We start from the raw sequence: 20,122 nt of genomic DNA on the forward strand, positions 1-20,122 counted from the left end.
TTACTTACAAGTTGAAATGTTTTAAAAATACATACAAGTCTTTATAAGTAAATTCTGTGTTAACTCAATTTAAATTTTTCTTCAAGCTTCCCTGAGCAACTTCGACCAACAGCTATACTTAAAAATGTTTTCACACATTCTCATCGGTTACATTTTTTTCCTTCTATATGTTAATGTCTATGTGTTGAGGTAGTGTATAAGTTTTGCCTTTCCAAGGATATTGCACAAGGTCTGTATTTTCAAATTAGAATATGAAAGCAAGGGTCTTTTAGATATAATTTAAATGCTGAGGGTGCAGGTACATTAAACCATTGAAAGTTAATTCAACAGTACTGATATATACTTTGTATACCAAAGGAAAGGAAATAAAAAAATCCTTGCCTACAGAGAGCGCGTGACAGTGACACACAAACTTTTTCATCCTTGGTCCACTTAGGCAGAGTGAACGTTTTCCTTCTTAATCTACTCCCATTTTCAGTGCCAAGAGAATGTAGGGTTCAAAGTTCAACTGTAGATACAGTTTCTTAAAAAATTATAATCCATTTTAACAGTAAGAATTATCTATTTTTTAAACAGCTATATCAAAGCATAACTACTGTAAAATTCACCCATTTTAAGTATGCAATTCAACAATTTTTAGTAAATTTACAGAGTTGTGCCACCATCACCATAGTTTAGTTCAGAATATTTCCATCAGGATGATTCGTTTTTGAACCATAACGCTATGCAACATAGCAATCAGGAGTACAGGTTCTAGTACAGACTGCCGGGATCCACAATTTACCAGCTGCATGAGCCTGACAAGTTGTTATACCTTTCTTTGAGCTGTGTTAGTTTTCTTATCTAAAATATTTGGTTAATGACAGTACCAACCTCACAGTACTGTTCTCAGGGTCAACTGAATTAACATATATATAAAGCGCTTAAAACAGTAGCTGGCACAAATTAAGTATTCAAGTGAAAGTGAAGTCGCTCAGTTGTGTACAACTCTTTGCGACCCCATGGACTATAGCTTTGCAGGCTGCTCTGTTCATGGGATTTCCCAGGCAAGAATACTGGAGCGGGTTGCCATTTCCTTCTCCAGGAGGTCTTCCCAACCCAGGGATTGGACCTGGGTCTCCCGCATTATAGGCAGATGCTTTATCATCTGAGCCACCAGGGAAGTCCCATCAATAAATATTAGCTATTATTAATATCATACACTTTAAAATCTACTTATTAGAAAGCAATAGGCAAATAAGCACATTCCATACTGAAGGCTAAATCAAATGACCTATAACAACACATTCATTTGATAACAATGAAGCCTGACTGACAGTAACTTAAAATTTGGAAGCAAGAATAACAGCAACTTCAAACAAAATTCATCCAAGATAAAATCCATGATGCTAATGAGAACCTACTGTGTAGCACAAGGAACTCTACTCAGTGCCAGTAACCTAAATGGGAAGAACTCCAAAAAGGGGGGGCATATGTATACATATAGCTGATTCACTTTGCTGTACAGTAGAAACTAACAACATTGTAAAGCAACTATATTTCAATAAAAATTAAAAATAAATAAATAAAACCTATGATGCTCTGATAGCATCTATTTCCCTATTTATTCAACAAATATTAACTGGGAGCACATACATTCATCTATTTATTCAACAGATATGAACTGGGAGTACAATGTTAACTGGGAAACAGCAAATAAGACAAAAAGTCCCTCACCTTATGAAGCTTAAGAGGAGAAAAAGTGAATGAGCAGGCACATGAAAAATAAAACAAGGTAATTACACAGTGTTAAGTGCTATAAAGACAATAAAACAAGGTAATTGGACGGAGAAACAGGTGTAGAAGAAAGCCAGGGTACTACTACTTTAGTCAGTAGTCTAGACTGGCTTTAGAACCAGCCTTCTTAATCTATATCCGCAACTACTGCATGGTTTTATGGTTCTTTGAGATGACATTTCACCAGAGGCCAGAATGAGAGGTTAGCAACACCCCCAGAGCTATAACCATGGCAGAGGCAGCAAAGATAACAAGCACAAAGGCTACAAGGTGAACAAGGCCTAACAATATTTGAAGAGCAGAAAGAGGCCAGCTAGCTTGGAATTTGCTGAGCATGAAGGACAATGGTAGAAGATGCCATTGAAGACGTAGGTAAACACCAGATTCCTGCTTTATTTCACTATTTGAATCACCTCTTTCCTATTCAATCGCTTGAGGTGATATTAGGTCAATAACTGGACATTTCTGCAGCCTAGGGAAACTCACCATCACCACGGGCTAAACTATGGCAAAGCACTCTTCACTTCTTAAAAAGATGAGTTTTTTTTAAAGCAGAAGCTTAATTTTTTTAAAAAAACATTTTACTTAATTCTGTTATTTGAATGTCTTCAGGATTTACTCTCCTAGGATAAATAATCTTCTAGTCCACAAATACAGCAGCACGACTGTGCAACAGCACCATAGAAAGAATGGCAACTGATCTACCTTCTTCACTGCGTGAGGTCTCCTCTAGTCATGGGGAGCTGCCAGGAGAGACAGACAGGGCACAGTGGTCAGTGTAGAGTAAGGCACCAAAGCAGGAAGGTAGAGGACGATCAGGAGGGAACCTAATCTGATTTTAAAAGGAAGTTTTACTATTTATGCAGAGAGCTGCGGGAGATACTCTAAGGCAGGATAAAGACAAATGGAAAGACTGAAGGTGCCACTCTGCAGATACATGAACTATATTCACTATGCAGTAAGCAGTGAAGGAGTGATTGTTACATTGAACATGATTTAAACTGGGGCCTGGTGGCTCAGAGGATAAAGCGTCTGCCTGCAATGCAGGAGATCTGGGTTTGATCCCTGAGTTGGGAAGATCCCCTGGAGAAGGAAATGTCAACCCACTCCAGTATTCTTGCCTGGAGAATCCCATGGACAGAGGAGCCTGGCGGGCTACAGTCTATGGGGTCGCAAAGAGTCGGAAATGACTGAGCGACATCACTTTCAAGCAAACCAGAGAGGATGGATAGAGAAGGGAAAGGATATCCCGCAATGCAGGTGAGAGGTGATGAAAGTCTGAAGTAGAGTGAAGGCAAAGGAGAAGAAATTGAGGGGGCAGATGCGAGGTACACTAAAACATAGACTATATAGGAGATGGAGAATATTTTGAAGTTCTAAATGGAAACCCAAATTAAGAAAAATAGCAAAGTCAAAAGGAAGGGTGACTTCTAAAGGAGAAAAGGAGTAGTGTTCAGGGTATTTAGAGCTTAATTCTTGGTGGGATTGTCTCACAGCCAAGTGAAGGTGCCTTCAGAGTGCAGAAGAATGTATAGGAGGGAACTAAGAGACACAGACTGGAGTCACAGCAAGTAATGACAACTGAACGTAAAACAGTTCATCTGCCCGACAGGAGACTAGGAAAGATGATGTCCTTTTACTCTAATATGGAGATGGTAGGAAACAGCCCATGAAGGAGGCAGAGGATAATAAGAACCAGAAGGTGGTGACTGTCACACATGTCAAGGTTGCCTTGTTACCTGGGCAAGAGCAGGAGAAAAGTTTGTTTCAAAGGGTGATACTGTCAATAAGGACAATAAAGACAGTAAAAAAGACAGCTGAATTTGGTGCTTAGATAGTCTTTTTTTTTTTTTAATCTTTAAAAAGAGAGTGTACAATGTTTTCTGATAAATCTTCAAAATACCAATTTTCCAGCTTCTTCAGGGCCTTTGAAAGCAAACTGGATGGAATGGCTGTTTTGTTCACTGTGGTACCCCCAGAACCTAGACTAGTAGTTGGGCCAGAGGAGGAGTGGATAACTTTTGTGGAATGAATGATGTGACCTCTCAATCTTCCCTCCATGTATCGGCCTCTTGAGCTCTTCATTTCCTTCCCTACTGAGCTAAGAGGCCAGGATCTCATACATGTTGACCAATTGTCTTATCAACATCCTAAATAATCCAGCCCCAATATTCTTCTCTTACATGTTTCCTATTTCTATCTCTGTGAATTTTTCGGATCTTCTCTATAAACCTGGTGTCCTGAAATTTCATGATGCCTGGTTTGATGCAAGTTTTCATTCACTGTGCTGAGCACCTGATGAACAATTCCTACCCCGAAAAAAAAAAATTACTTTCAGTTCTGAAACTGTGGCGGAGAGCACAGGGGGCAGAGTAGGAGAAGGCCAGTAATAATCATTTCTTACCTAATTGCATCCATCCTCTCTCCTCTGTATTTTCTCTTTCTAAAACTTTCTGGTCAAATACTGAGCCTTGAACTGACCCTTAAATCTATCTTTTCTTTCTCACTGTTTTACACTGTCTTCTAGATTTCTTTGACTATATCTCTCAATACTACCTGCAGAAGGAAATGGCAACCCACTCCAGTATTCTTGCCTGGAAAATCCCATGGATGGAGGAGCCTGGTAGGTTACAGTCCGTGGGGTCATAAAGAGTCAGACACGACTGAGCCACTTCACTTCACTTGACTTCAATACTACCATGGCCTTACCCTATCTGTTTTCGAAGAGTTTTTCTTTGAACTCTAAGTGTACAAAGGCTTTTTGCAATATTATCCTTTAAGTTTCATGGTTTTGCAATATTATCCTTTAAGTTTCATGGCTGTAATATTCTCTCTTCTCTCTGAGAATATTAAATATAGGAACTTTTATTGAATTATTCTTCCGTTTCCTACCTTGTCTCTCTCCCCTCTGAGAGTGCTTTAGTGTCTGCATTTCTTGTTAGTGGATTACTTAAAATATCTGGTGATCCTTGTCTATTCATTAAAATATGAGTAAGATCCTAAAAACCTGACTAGAAACACTGTAGGAGTCAAAATCTTCTTCAATAAAGGGCCAGACAGTAAATAGTTTAGGCTTTGAGGGGCATGTAGTCTGCTATAACTACTCAAATCTGCTATTATAGCATAAAAGCAGCCATAGATAATATAAAAATGAATGAGCAAGGATGGTCTAATTAAGCTTTATTCATGGACGCTGAAGTTTGAATTTCACATAATTTTCATGTGTCATGAAATATTTTTATTTTGTTTTTCTTATAAACCACACGGCAGGCAGAGCAATGTCCCCCGCAAAGATTTCTACCCCCTGATCCCTGGAACCTGTGAATATGTTATCATACCAGGTAAAGGGGAATTAAGATTTCAAACTGAATTAATGTTGATAATCAACTGATCTTAAAATATGGCAATTATCCAAGTAGATATAATGTAAGCACAAGAGTTTTTGTTTTGTGATGTGAAAAAGACTCAAACTCACTATTGTTGACCTTGAAGATGGAAGAAGGCAGCCATGAGCTACAGAATATGCGTAGCTTCTAGAAGCTGGAAAGGGCAAGGAAATGGATTCTCCCCTGAAGCAGCAGAAAGAGAACACAGTCCTGCCAACACCCTGATTTTGAGTTCAATGAAACTTTTTTTAATATAACTTTAAAAAAAATTTCACTTTATGTTTAATTGGAGGATAATTACTTTACAATATTGTGATGGTTTCTGCCATATATCAACATGAATCTGCCATAGGTATACATATATCCCCTCCCTCTTAAACCTTCCTCCCACCTTCCATCCCTCTAGGTTGTCACACACAGAGCATCAGCTTTTGGTTTCCTGAGTCATATACCAAATGCCCACTGGTTATCTATTTTACATATGGTAATGTATAATGTTTCAATGCTATTCTCTCAAATCATCCCACCTCTCCTTCCTCCACTGTGTCCAAAAGTCTGTCCTTCATGTCTGCGTCTCCTTGCTGCCCTGAAAATAGGATCATCAGGACCATCTTTCTCCATTCTATATATATATGTCAATATACAGTATTTGTCTTTCTCTTTCTGACTTACTTCATTCTGTATAATAGGCTCAAGGTTCACCTACCTCATTAGAACTGACTCACCAATGAGACTTCTGACTGACATAAGTATAAGAATCCTGTGCTGTTTTAAGCCACTAAGTTTTTGGTAAATTTGTTACAATGACCACCAAAAAAACAACACAATCATTTAAAAATGGAAAAAAAAAATCTTTCTTAGCTTGCAGGTCATACAAAAATAGATGTGGCACATGGGCCACAGTTTCTGACCTTTGGTACAAGCACTTGCTCCAGACTGCCTAGCACTGAATCCTAGTTCTGCCACTTACAAGCTGCAATTTTGGCTAGGCAGCACAGCTTTCTTTTTGTATTGGTTTCCTCATCTGTAAAATAATGATAGTAACGGTACTTTTGTAAGGATTGTTGTAAGGATTAAATAAAGTAAGACATGTAAAGTACTTAAAATATTACCTAACTCAAAGTAAGTATTCAGTAAATGCTAGAATAATAACAGCAATAACAACAGAGGAGGAGATGAAACACAGCCCTCTATGAAGATTTTCACCTTATCTCAGCTTTGCTTGGAGTATGAAGTCTCTCTGACAGAGCACCCTAAAAGTAACTCTTCAGTCTAGGGTAGGAAGAGAACTGCAGGAGAAGCCAGTTCATCTTTTATAGGCTTTTCCCAGCCCAGCTAAGGTTTCAGCTTTCTCCAGTTGGCCAAGTCAGTGACCATTCACACATCTGGTTTCTAGTTTCCAAAAGTGTCCTGACTTCTCTTTTTGGCTGTCATCTCCTCTCTAATTCTCTTTGATTGTATGTGTTTATGCTTTAAAAATGTCTTTTCTGTCATTTTAGTGGGGTTTTAGGAAGAAACAGAACTGAATGAATCTGTTTAACTTACCATATTTAACTAGAAGTCTTAAATTCAATTATTCTCCTGCCTTCAAAAAATAAGGATAAGAATCATCTCCATTTAAAACAAAAATTTTAACCTAACTTTTTCAAAACTAGCATATTCTCATTTTTATTAATACTGCTCACCCAAATATGTGACATTTTATAAGAGAATTATTAATAAAACTTTAAAGCTTCCATTAAAATAACTGACAAATTACAGCTTAACTTTAGGGCTTGCAAGTAATTTCACACAGTATTGATGGTTTGTGTTTTGAATCAATGACACATTTTTTGAAAAGTGAGCTTTGAAAAATATGCATGTTAAAAACACTATGAAATAAGTTGTAAGTCATATGCTTTCTCTTAAATGTTTATTTTAACAATAATTATAATTCATAACTACCAAAGCACACTAATCAATGGATACATAAAGTTTTTGTTTATTGATGGTGATTTTATTTCCATACATTGAATGACTGCTTCTAGCAGGGATCTATATTCTTATCTTCCTAAACCATACTTTTCACCACCAAAGCATCTGCTATGCTCAAATTCATGACACTTTCCAGACACTGTTAAATTGCACCCTGAGATCTAACTACACCATTCTACAAAAACTGCAAATCCCCTAGGAGCTAAAAAAGAAAGAATAAGACAAACAGTTATTAAAATCTGCTATGTGTAAGCCCTGTTCTGGATGCTTTAAGTATATACTTAATACAATCCTCAAAATAACTGGACAAGATGGGGATCATGCCTTCATTTCATGAATAAGGAAAATGAGGGTGTAGAGAGCTTAGGAAACTCAGGACTGATGGATAGAAAGTCCCAGGTAATGTGCAGAGTAATTGTATGTCTCAGGTGTCATTTACAAAATATGCTATAGAACTACACAGACTTTTAGTTATCCATATATATTTTCTAAACTCCAACTATTAGGCCTAATGAAAAGACAAAAATCTATATTTGAATTTTTAACATGACTTTATATTTTTTACAGAGCCACATCTAGCTAGACAAACCAACAGAAATAGAGCTATGGAGAAAACTACAGAAGGATTCACTGCAGGTAATTTATAAGCCAGGGAAGCCCAATTGACAAGCATAATGGGTAGAAATAGGCTAATGAGAGTAGAGATACAACTAATCATAATAGTAATAACAATTTTTGGAAAAGTATATATTTCATTTTTGTAAAATTATGCTTCCCTTTAATAACAAAATTTTGAAAAATCCAATTAGAACCATATTTATTATTACAAGGTTGTCCATGTTATACTCTCAAATTTTAAAAGTGAAAGTGAAAGTCACGCAATCGTGTCCAACTCTTTGAGACCCCATGGACTGTAGTCCATGGAATTCTCCAGGCCAGAATACTGGAGTAGGTAGCCATCCCCTTCTCCAGGGGATCTTCCCAACCCAGTGATTGAACCTAGGTCTTCCACATTGCAGGCAGAATCTTTACCAAATAAAAAGAAAGGAAACTGTAAATTCTCTATTATAAAAACAAAATGTTTTACTCTGTTTGTGTATGTATACATAACATATTAATAGAGGGAAGGTGTAGAAGGCCAAAAATCAGCCTAATCGTAACTTGGGCACCGGAAGGTGACTGCACGTTTGCACGCTCAGTCACTTCAGTCGTGTCCAACTCTTTATGACCGAGACCGCAGCTTGCCAGCTCCTCTGTCCAAGGGATTTTCCCAGCAAGAATACTGGAGTGTGTTGCCATGACCCCTCCAGGGGATCTTCCTGACCCAGGGATCGAACCCACGTCTCCTGCACTGCCAGCAGTCTTTGTCCACTGAGCCACCTGGGAAGCCCTGAAGGTGACTGGAGACATTTAGAGATTTGTGGAACACTGGACTCAAGCCACTACTGGTGACTTTATTTTTCGTATTCTTTCTCCTTCACACCTGTTCTCTTATTCACCAGGGGCTTATTTGCTCAGAAGCTTATCTCCCGGTGTGATCACTAGTCCTTGCCCCAGCTTTCTCTGAACCAAACCAACTTTCTCTAGCATGACTGAGACAGTGTGGGCACTGACCAAGCACCAAGCTGGAGAAACGTCTCTGCAGTGTCTCACAGGCTTGAGGCTTTCCTGGTAAGGGGTTGTAGTGTGTGGTCATGTTTCTAAAAGGGACAGCCCCAGAATCCGGACAGGGGTTGCAGGCCAAAGGAGCAGTAGGAGGTAGTCAGATGGAGAGTGGGTCAAGTTTCTGGTAGTACTCTATTGCCAAATCAAACTTCAAATATTATTCCCTCCCGTCACCTGTTCTAGGGAAGGCAAAACTCCATGAATATAATGGGTCCTCATTTTCCTACTACAATCTTAGTCTACAAATAATGACTGCAATACAAGGAAGCACACCATGTTCTTTTGGTAAAGAATCTGGCATAGTGTCAATTCTTGATAGATACTACAGAGCACTACCACTGCTTCCAGCAAAATCTGTCCCAAGAGTTCAGTAGGTTTTTTTATGTGAATGGAAGTCATCACTGGGTATTCATAGGACTATCCAAGCTGGAATATTTTAAATGCCAGAAATTATACTTGAGAGAGACATGAAACATTGTTTTAAAATCCATGTATATTAATACAGATTATGTGTTTCTACATCATTAAAGATACAACAAAAATTATGTATTTGTGGACCTCAATAGCTCCCATTCTCCCTCTCGTATCTCTGAGTTACTGTGTTTTCATATAACATAGATAGTTCTTTATGCTACTATTTTTAATGACATCTTAGAAATAAACTGACAATGTCAATCAATTAGTAAAACATATAGTATAGTACGTCAGGTGATGATCAGCACCATGGAAGAAAATAAGAGGGAGAGAGAGTGCCACTGGTGGGGTGAAGGCTGCGATTGTATATAGTGTGGAGTCAGGGAAGGCCTTGCTGAAAAGACAACATTTGAGCAAAGTGCTGAAAGAGGTGAAGGGTGAAAGTCATGTGAACACCTAAGAGAAGAATGTGGCGGCTGGATGTTCAGCACATGCAGGGGTCCTGAGTCTGGCGGCATGCTGTTACCTCTCCAACACCATCTCCCCATACTCTGCGCCTCCCTCACTTCCTGCCAGCCAGACACTGGCCTCCTTGCTGCTGCTCACATGCAAGCTGGTAAGGAGAGTGAGGAATTGGGGAGGCAGTACAGACCAGGAGAGGCTCCTCTGAAGTGGCCTTCCTCTCAATTTAAAAACAACTCAACATCAAATGACTTGAGAGCAATGCTGGGCAAATAAACACTCCTCTAGAGCAACAATGTCCAACAGAACTTTCTGCAATGATGAGAATGTTCTCTATCTGTGCTGTCCAATAAGTGGCTAGTATGGCTGAGGAACTGAAATTTTAACTTCATCTTATTTTAATTATTTTTAAATTGAAATAGTCAAATGTAGCTAGTGGCTATACTACCAGCCAGCAAATTTCTAGAATAAAGATAGGCCTTGGGAACACAGAAATTTATCACTGACAGACGCTTTACTTCCAAGAAAAGAGATACATTTCATTTCATTTGCTGAAGTTCAAGTTGGTCTAATGAGAATTCCATGATCAAATACGGCAATTATGATAGCTTTACTCATCACAAAACATATGTATGAAGCATTATTTGCCTTATAATTCTTTGTCTACTGTGTGGGAAAAATTACTGTTATTAGCTTTTCTTACCTCAGCTTTAGTGTTTCCCTCTACATGATTTATTATTGCTGAAGTAATAGTTAAGAATTTTTAAAATCTATTTTTAAACGAACTGGGTTTCCTAACAAGTTTTTTTTCCTCTTAATTTGATTTTTCTTCAGGTGACACATACAGGTGCAAATTTAAGAATATGAAGAAATGTAATGAATATGATGTGGCAAAATAAGATCTATATTCAATGTATTATTAAATTTTAACTAAACAGAATCAAAGATTCTGATTAGAACAATGGCTTAAAGGTTTTCTTTTCTACAAAATAGGAAACATGAGATATACTAATTATTTTAAGAGATATGCAAGGCTAACCTTTAAAAACTATATTCAACTTAGAAACTATGGTTTCTGAAAAAAAAAAAGGCATGTACTGTGCTTAGTCGCTCAGTTGTGTCTGACTCTTTGCGATCCCATGGACTGTAGCTCGCCAGGCTCCTCTGTCCATGCAGATTCTCCAGGCAAGAATACTGGAGTGGGTTGCCATGCCCTCTTCCAGGGGATCTTCCCAACCCCAGGATCAAACCCAGGTCTCCCGCACTGCAGGCAGATTCTTTAATGTCTGAGCCACCAGAGAAGCCCATGAAAAGCATGTATATATGTATATACACACATATATGTGGATGTATGCATATATACATAGACACACTAAACACATCACTATTAAAGCTAGTCAAGAAAACTTTTAAATTTTCTATGTTAAATCAACAGCACTCAGAGACGATGAAAGCCAGTTACTAAAAAATTTATTGCTTAGTTAAAACTCAGTTTACAATTCAAAGGATTTTTAAAATCTCTGAGCTGTTATAAAGCTTTATGGGGTTTATAGTGGAGATGAAAACAGAAATAAAAAGATCTGACAAACAGAAAATGCCAAAGATGTTTCCAGCATTATTAACATGGATTCTTTTTTCTCTATCATTACTTTTTACCCATTCCCAAAAAACTGACTTTAACTCCATCTGCCTGAAAAGACAACTGTTTCCTGGGGTCCCTTTCAAAATGAAAGTGTTTGATGGGCAATTTTATTTGAAAGAATATTATTTTTATAATTGTTAAAAATAAAAAGAATGTAAACTCTATGAAGGCAGGAATTTTGAATCATCTACAGTAGTTCCAGTCTTCAGAATAATGCCTGAATATAATACAGATAATAAATATTTATTGAATTAATAATTCTACCAGCATCTTTTATTAAAATAAAATAATCAACTTTTACTGTAACATTAGTGTAGATTTTCATTTTAACATTGGTAATCTAGAATAACTCCACTTAAAAATTCTTGTTTTACCATCTATACATGCAACAAAGCCCTTTTCAAAGCTTATTGGTAATACACAGAATTAGCCAAAGACTATTCATTGTTTTATTCATTCTTTCTGTGGTTATAGAATTCTATGATCCCTTTAAATTCCAAATTTTATTTTATTCTACTAATGACATAAAGCTGAAAAAAAATCTGAAACTTATTCAAATGGAATGTCATGGAATGTCAAACTATTATTTAAATTACTACACAAGTAACTGCTCAGCAACTTATGGATCACCCTGGTTATTTCATGGTTTACTCACCTCTTTTAAAGGGTATTTCTAGTTCTCTGCTTAGTCTTATTTTACATCACTGTCAAATTCTTCACTTTCAAATTCAAGTATATTGAAATGTCATAAAATAAACTATACTATATTTTTTACATTTTATACCAAAAGATTGAGTTTATGTCAAAAACAAAATCTAATACACATTGGAAAATACTGAGTTGGAAAGTTTGCTAAAATGCTGTTTACTGCTGAGGCCCAGTGTTTTATCAACTAACACTGAAGTTTAAATTAGGGCTAAACTCAGGAAATTGACCTTCATAATATTTTAACATGATGTTTGTCTTTCTAAGGTGGCTTTCTTCTCAGAAAAGAGGACTTAAATATCCTTGACTTACTGTCAAATTTCGGTCCCAGATCTGTATGCTTCCATTCTGGCAAGCAGCTGCTATGAGGTTTCCATCTCTACTGTACGTGCATGTGGTAGGAATTACTTTTTTACCCTGCATTGTCCGCGGTTTAAACACACTTTTTTGCTTCTTTGGATTTTCAACTTCCCAGGTCCTCACAGTCCTTAAAAAAAGAAAAAAAGGAAGATTTTCACTTATAAAAAAGAAAGGATTTTAAAATCCAAAAGAGTTCACAAAGACTGCTTGACCTTTTAAGCATATAAATCTAATTAATGTTTTTTACATTTTTAAAAATAAAATGTACAGTATGTAAATAAGGTTTCCCAATGCAATAAAGTCAACCATCCAAATTGTACTGTCATGAAATCAAATCGCAAGTGGCAAATTCTACTTCAAATTTCAGAGTTCTTAGTTCTGACCCTCTAAAGCAGTAGTTTCCAACCAACTGACTATACACTCTGATCAGCAGAACTGTTGAACATTATATACCCACTACATATACAGGTTAATTTCTAAATTACATGTGGTCATATACTGTTATATAACACATACCCAAAAATACACTGAAAAAAACTTGTCAGTAAAAAAGAATGATGTGGGACTTCCATGGCCAAAACAGTAAAAGATAATTTAAAAGAACAGTGGGATGAATATAAATATAAAACAAATACAACATGGTAGGTTTAAATCCAACATCATCAATAACTGGAAATTCCATCACATTAATTGGAAATGGCATAAAAACTCTAATTAAAAGGAAAAGACTATCAGATTGGATTAGATAAAATCAAAATTCAGCAGAGTCTATATTTTTATATATAAAAATATACAAAAATGTGTGTTTATATATAAAAAACACACAAAAATCTTTAAATATAAAGCCTTATTAACCATGTTGGAGAAGGCAATGGCAACCCAATCCAGTACTCTAGCCTGGAAAATCCCATGGATGGAGGAGCCTGGTAGGCTGCAGTCCATGAGGCTGCTAAAGAGTCAGACACGACTGAGCGACTTCACTTTCACTTTTCACTTTCATGCATTGGACAAGGACATGGCAACCCACTCCAGTGTTCCTGCCTGGAGAATCCCAGGGACAGGGGAGCCTGGTGGGCTGCTGTCTATGGGGTCATGCAGTCAGACTTGACTGAAGCGACTTAGCAGCAGCAGCATTAATCATTTAACAGTAAAAGGATGGAAAAAAGATGTGCCATAACATAATCAAAAGAAAGCTAGAATGAGTATATTAATGTCAAAGTGGACTTGAAAATAATGAATAGAACTAGAGACAAAGAGGAAATTTTCATTATGAGAAAGAGTCAAAAGATCAAGAAGAAATAAAATATTAGGAAGATATAAGAATATGAAATATTAAGAAGATATAAGAATCCTAAATGCATATCTCCCTAATAACAGAGCTTCAAAATGTGAAAGCAAACTTAATAGAAATAAAAGAAATACCAAATTCATACTTAACAGCTGTACACTTCAACACTCCTCTCTGTGACTAACAGAACAAGTAGACCTCTGCCCACCTCAAAAAAAAAAATCAGTAAGACTACAGAAGACCTCAGAAACTCTACCAGACAAGTTGAGCTAATTAACATTTATATAACACTTCACCCAACAACTGGACGTGTATTCTTTTACACACTGAACATTCACTAAGATAGACCACATTCTGAGCCATTAAAACAAATCTAAATACACTAAAATGAAAGAAATCATAAAAGTATATACACTGTCCAAAAAATGAAACTAAATAAATGATCAATACAGAACTGTATCTGGAAATATATCTCTTCCAAAACATTCAGAAATTAATAAATACAATTCTAAATAATCCATGAGTCAAAATTTCATAAGGAATATTAGATAATACTCTGACTTGAAAATACATGAAAATACAACATATCAAAATTCATGGTATTTGACTAAGATTGAGCACAGAGGAAAAGAAAAAAAAGACGTGCCTCAAATCAATGACCTAAAATTCAAACTAGAAAAAGGAGAGAATATTAAAACTAAAACTAGCAGAAGGGAGGAAATGAGAATACAAATGAATAAAACAGAAAACCACAAGTCAGTAGAGAAATCAAAAGCTGGTTATTTGAGAAGATCAATAAAATTAAAGAATTTCTAGGTGGAATGATTAAAAAGCAGAAATTGGAGACAACCTCAAACACCAGTATCTTGAATGAAAGAAAAGATATAACTGTAGAACTTATCAACATTCAAAGAATAATAGGAAAATTTTATGAATGAATTTACATAAATAAATTCAATAATTTAGATCAAATGGACAAATTTCCTTAAAAGACAAACCAGAAAAGTTCACTCAATAAGAAATAATATCTAGAATATTCCTATATGATTAAAAAAACTAAGTACATAGCTGAAAATCTTTGCACTAAGAATGACTTCATTGTTGAATTCTATCAAACATTTAAGAAAGAAATTAACACCTTAAGAAAGAAAAGGCCACCTACTGAATAGGAAAAAGTTTTTGCAAAGATGTATCTGATAAGGGATTAATATTCAAAATACACAAAGAAGTCATGCAACTCAGTCCTGAAAAAACAAACAACCTGATTAAAAAATACAAGAAGATATGAATAGACATTTTTTCAAAGAAAACATATAGATGTCCAACAGAGAAATGAAGAGATGTTTAACATCAGGGAAATGCAAATCAAAACCACAATAAGATATTACCTCACACCTGTCAGAATGGCTATTATCAAAAAGACAACAAGGGCTTCCCTGGTGCCTCAGTGGTAAAGAAGCTGTCTGCCAATGCAGGAGACGCAGGTTCAATCCCTGATCCAGGAAGATGCCACATGACACAGGACAACTAAGCCTGTGTGCCACACCACTGAGCCTGTGAGCTACAGTCTGGGAGTAGCAACTACGGAGGGCCCACAAGCCCTAGAGCCTGTGTTCCATAACAGGAAAAGCCACTGCAACAGGAAGCTGCACACCACAACTAGAGAAGAGCCCCCACTCACTGTACACACAACAATGAGACGAAGACCCAGCACAGCCGAAAATAAGTGAGTATTAAAAAAAAATAATAACAGCAAGTGTTGGCAAGGATGTAGAGCAAAAGGAATCCTTTTGCAGTGTTGGTGGGAATATAAACTGGTGCAGCCACTGTGGAAAACAGTATGTAGATTCCCACAAAAATTAAAAACAAAACTGCCGGGAGCCAGTGTGAGGAATCCCGCCCGTGACAAGGTCATGAGGAAGGAAGCTGACATACGCAAGGCGTGCTCAGACTTCAGGGACCCCTCTGGAAATTCCTAAGCATGTACCCCAACAAAAATCTGCCGGCTTTTGTGCTCTGCTTTTCTACTCTTCTGACATTTTCTGGAAAAAGTCAATTCAGGGCTTTAGTCTTCTGCATTTGAAAGAGTGTTTCAATCCAAAACCCTCTAATGGCTTTCTAGCCTGCCTGCAGGACTCATACAGCTGCGCGTGTGATTGTTTGAGGCCTCCTGACTGCAGGAGGCACAGGAAGCTTAAAACATCCTAGGAATGTAGGGGCTTCCGAGGAGTCAAAATCTTTAGAATAGGACTGATTAAAGGTTTCATTTGTTGAATCAATATTTGCTGCCAAATTTTCACATCCTTTAGTTGTAGATATAGTTAAAATAACAAGTAGTAGACCTTGTGTTAGCAACATTAGATCTTTGAGTTAAAGTACCTTCTTTGTTGTGTCCCACTGCACCTTTGTTCTATAGAGATGTAACTTTAATGCTAATGCTTTAAGGAGATGTAGATTAAAGAAAAACACTTCAGGGGAAACAAGATTAACATTCATTAAGGAAGAGAGCCAAAAAGTGTTAACAAGCCTCTTGGCCAGAAGATAATGTAAATCACCTGAGACCTTTTGTATACCAAATGATGTATAGAAAGAACCTGAGCTGCGAACGCTACATAATCTTGTGTTACCCATTGATCTCTGTGTTTTATCAAAAGTATAAAAGGCCTTCTGAACAATAAAGGATGGGGCCAGCTTCTGGGGCCAGGGGCTGGGGGCCAGCTTCTTGGACCAGCTTCTCTAACTAGTCTCCCGGCCTGGTTTCTTGGCACTCTGGCTCCCCCCGTGTCTCTCTCTCTCTTTCTTCTCCTCTCTCTTTCCCTCTCTCTGCTCTTTACTTTAATTTCGGGTTGAATTTCCACCTGGAGCGCGGAGGCTCACCAGGTCTACTTACTTGCCCCGGCTGTTAAGACCCGCGAGAAAGGGAGCTTAAGGCGAGGCACCCTTAGATATTCAAGCGGGCGCCGGTGGCCCAACGTAGATGGTGCAAATTCCTTGTCTGGAATTTTATTGGCCTTCCTCGTAAACCAAGCTATTCAGCCCTCTTCCTCCACTTAATCTTCTTACTACACTATAGTTTCTTAATCTAATCTTTCATTAATAAATAAACAAGTCTTTCCACGCCGACGCCGTCCACCCTTCGAATTCCCTGGATCCACCGGGGCTGGACCCCGGCACAAAACTACCATAGAATCCATCAATTCCACTCCTGGGTATTTATCTGAAGAAAAAGAAAACACTAACTTGAAAAGATATATGCACTCTTATGTTCCCATTGGCCATGTATGGTTGTGAGAGCTGAACTGTAAAGTAGGCAGAGCACCAAAGAACTGATGCCTTCCAACTGTCGTGCTGGAGAAGACTCCTGAAAGTTCCTTGGACAGCAAAGAGATAAAACCAGTCAATCTCAAGGGAAATCAACCCTGATATTCCTTGGAAGGACTGATGCTAAAGCTGAAGCTACAGTATTTTGTTCATCTGATGTAAACAGCCAACTCACTGGGAAGTCCCTGATGCTGGGAAAGATTGAGAGCAGAAAGAGAAGAGGGTGTCAGAGGATGAGACGGCTAGATGGCATCACCGATACAATGGACATGAACTTGGGCAAACTTCGGGAGATGGTTAGGGACAGGGAGGCCTCATGTGCTTCAGTCTATGGGTCACAAAGAATTGGACACAACTGGGTGACTGAACAACAACAATGTCCACTGCAGCATTATCTACAACTGACAAGATATGGAAACAACCCAAGTGCCCATCAACAGATGAATGGATGAAGAGGATATGTGTATACACACATATACATACATACATACAGTGGAACATTACACACACACACACACACACACACACACACAACGGGAACATTACTCAGCCATGAAAAAAAATGAAATCTTGCCATTTGCAACAGCATGAATGGACCTAGAGGACATTATACTAAGTGAAATAAGTTAAGACAGAGAAAGATAAACACTGTATGATTTCACTTACATGTGGAACTTAAAAAACAAAACAAATTAACAAACGCAACAAAACATAAACAGAGTCATAATAGAGAGAAGAAATGGGTGTTTGCCAGAGGGGAGGCAGTGGGGGTAGGAGACAAATAGGTGAGGAAGATTAAGATACAAACTTCCTAAGTCAGAAAGAGAAATAAATATACCACATGCTATCATTTTATGTGGAATCTAAAATATGACACAAATGAACTTACCTACAAAACAGAAACAGACTCACAGACACAGCCAACAGATTTGTGGTTGTCAAGAGGCTCTGGGAGTGGGGGGGTGATGGATGAGCAGATGCAAACTATTATATAGAGAACAGATACAACAACAAGGTCCTACTGTATAGCACGGGGAACTATATTCAACATCCTATGATAAACTATGATGGAAAAGAGTAAGTATGTATATATGTGTAAAACTGAAGCATGTTGCTGTACAGCAGAAATTAACACTGTAGATCAACTATAGTTCAATTTAAAAAAATCTAAAAAAATTTTCAAAGATACATACTTCCAGTTGCAAAATAAATGAATCATGAGTATGAAACGTGCAGTTTAGGTAATACAGTCAATAATTAGACAATATCATTGTATGGTGACAGATGTTAACCAGACTTATCCTGATGATCATTTTGAAATATATAGAAATATTAAATCACTACATTGTGTAACAGGAACTAACATAATGTTGTAGCAAATTATACTTAAAAAATAAACAAACTAATAGAGCTAGAAAAGATTTACAGTTACCAGAGGTGGCAAAGAGTGGGGAGGAGCAGGTGGAGAAAGTGGATGAAGGCAGTCAAAAGGTACAAACTTTCAGTTATGAGATAAACTAAGTCCTAGGGAGGTAGCGTACAAGATATATATAATTAAAACTGTGGTAGTTAAGAGAGTCACAAGGAAAAAAAATATCTTCTATTTCTTTAATTTTGCATCTACATGAGATGATGAATAGTCACTAAACTTACTGTAGTAATCATTTCATGACGCATGTAAGTCAAATCATCACGCTGTACTCCTCAGACTTACACAGTGTTTCATATCAATTATATCTCAAAACTGAAAAAAAAAAAAATCTGATATTGAGCCAAAGAGGAAGGAAGGGAGGGAGGAAGGGAGGGAGGGAGGGAGGGAGGGAAGAAGGAAGCCAAACTCTTCCAGAAAACAGAAAAGGGAATACTTCTCAACTCACTCTATATGGCCCTGATGCCAAAACCAAAGTCACTGCAAGAAAACTATAGATCCCCAGTGAACAAAGACACAAAAATACTTAACAAAATAGCAGTGTACAAAACTGATACCATGTCATGATTAACTGTTATTTAACCCAGGAATGAAAAGGAAGATGGAAAAGAATGAAAATTAAACCATATAATACACATATCAAAAGACTAAGAAAAGATATCAGATCATCTCAACGGATGTAAAATAAGCTTCTTTTTTCCTTTTTATTTTTATTTATTTTTATTGTTTTTTTAAATTTATTTAATTGGAGGCTAATTACTTTACAATATTGTAGTGGTTTTGCCATAAAAATTCAACATCCACTAGTGATAAAACAAAAGGAAAAAAACCTCTCAGTAACCTAGAAATAGAATGGAACTTGCTCAGCTTGAGAGAAGACATTTATGAAAAACTAATAGGTAATATGCTTCGCTGGTAGCTCAGGTGGTAAAGAATCTGCCTGCAATGCAGGAGACTCGGGTTTGATCCCTGGGTTAGGAAGATCCCCTAGAGAAGGGAATAGCTACCCACTCCAGTATTCTTGCCTGGAGAATTCCATGGACAGAGGAGCCTGGTGGGCTCCAGTCCATGGGGTTGCAAAGAGACAGACAGGACTGTGCCACTAACACTTTTACTTTCACTTTCATTGGTAATATATTTAATGGGGAAAGGCTGAATGCTTTCCTCATGCTGGTGAACAAAGCAGTGATCTCAAACCCTCACCATTTTTTGTCCTAGAGTGGCCTGCCAGTGCAATAAGGTAGATAAAAGAAATTAAAGGCTTACAGACTGGAAATAAGAAATAAAACTGTCTTTATTAAGAAACCACATGATCATCTATATAGTTAATCTGAAGAATCTACAAAAATGCTACTAGAACTAATAAGTGAGTTTAACAATGTCACAGGATACAAGATAAATAATCATAAATCAATTTTATTTCTATTGACTAGCAACAAACAATGGGGGAGCCTGGTGGGCTTCCGTCTATGGGGTCACACAGAGTCGGACATGACTGAAGCGACTTAGCAGCAGCAGCAGCAGCAACAAACAACTGGATATTGAAATTATGACATAATATTTATAACAGCAAGAATAAATATGGAATCTGTTAAGAATGTGTAGTATCTGTACACTAAAAACCATAAAACATTTCTGAAAGAAACAAGAAGATCAACACAAATGAGAAGATACACTATATTGATGGAGTCAACACTGTT

General features: G+C 37.2%; 1 protein-coding gene across 5 annotated transcripts in view; it reads right to left on the reverse strand.

The window, feature by feature from the left end:
- WDR70 (WD repeat domain 70) overlaps nucleotides 1-20,122 on the reverse strand; it is a 280,993-nt gene that overhangs the window by 95,087 nt on the left and 165,784 nt on the right. For all 5 annotated transcript variants that reach the window (XM_069555882.1, XM_069555881.1, XM_069555880.1 and 2 more), the window contains one exon: nucleotides 12,337-12,511. In XM_069555882.1, coding sequence (XP_069411983.1) covers nucleotides 12,337-12,511 — 175 coding nt within the window. The remainder of the gene's footprint in view (nucleotides 1-12,336; nucleotides 12,512-20,122) is intronic.

Source organism: Ovis canadensis, chromosome 16, assembly GCF_042477335.2.
Source record: "Ovis canadensis isolate MfBH-ARS-UI-01 breed Bighorn chromosome 16, ARS-UI_OviCan_v2, whole genome shotgun sequence".
Classification (NCBI taxonomy): Eukaryota; Metazoa; Chordata; class Mammalia; order Artiodactyla; family Bovidae; genus Ovis; species Ovis canadensis.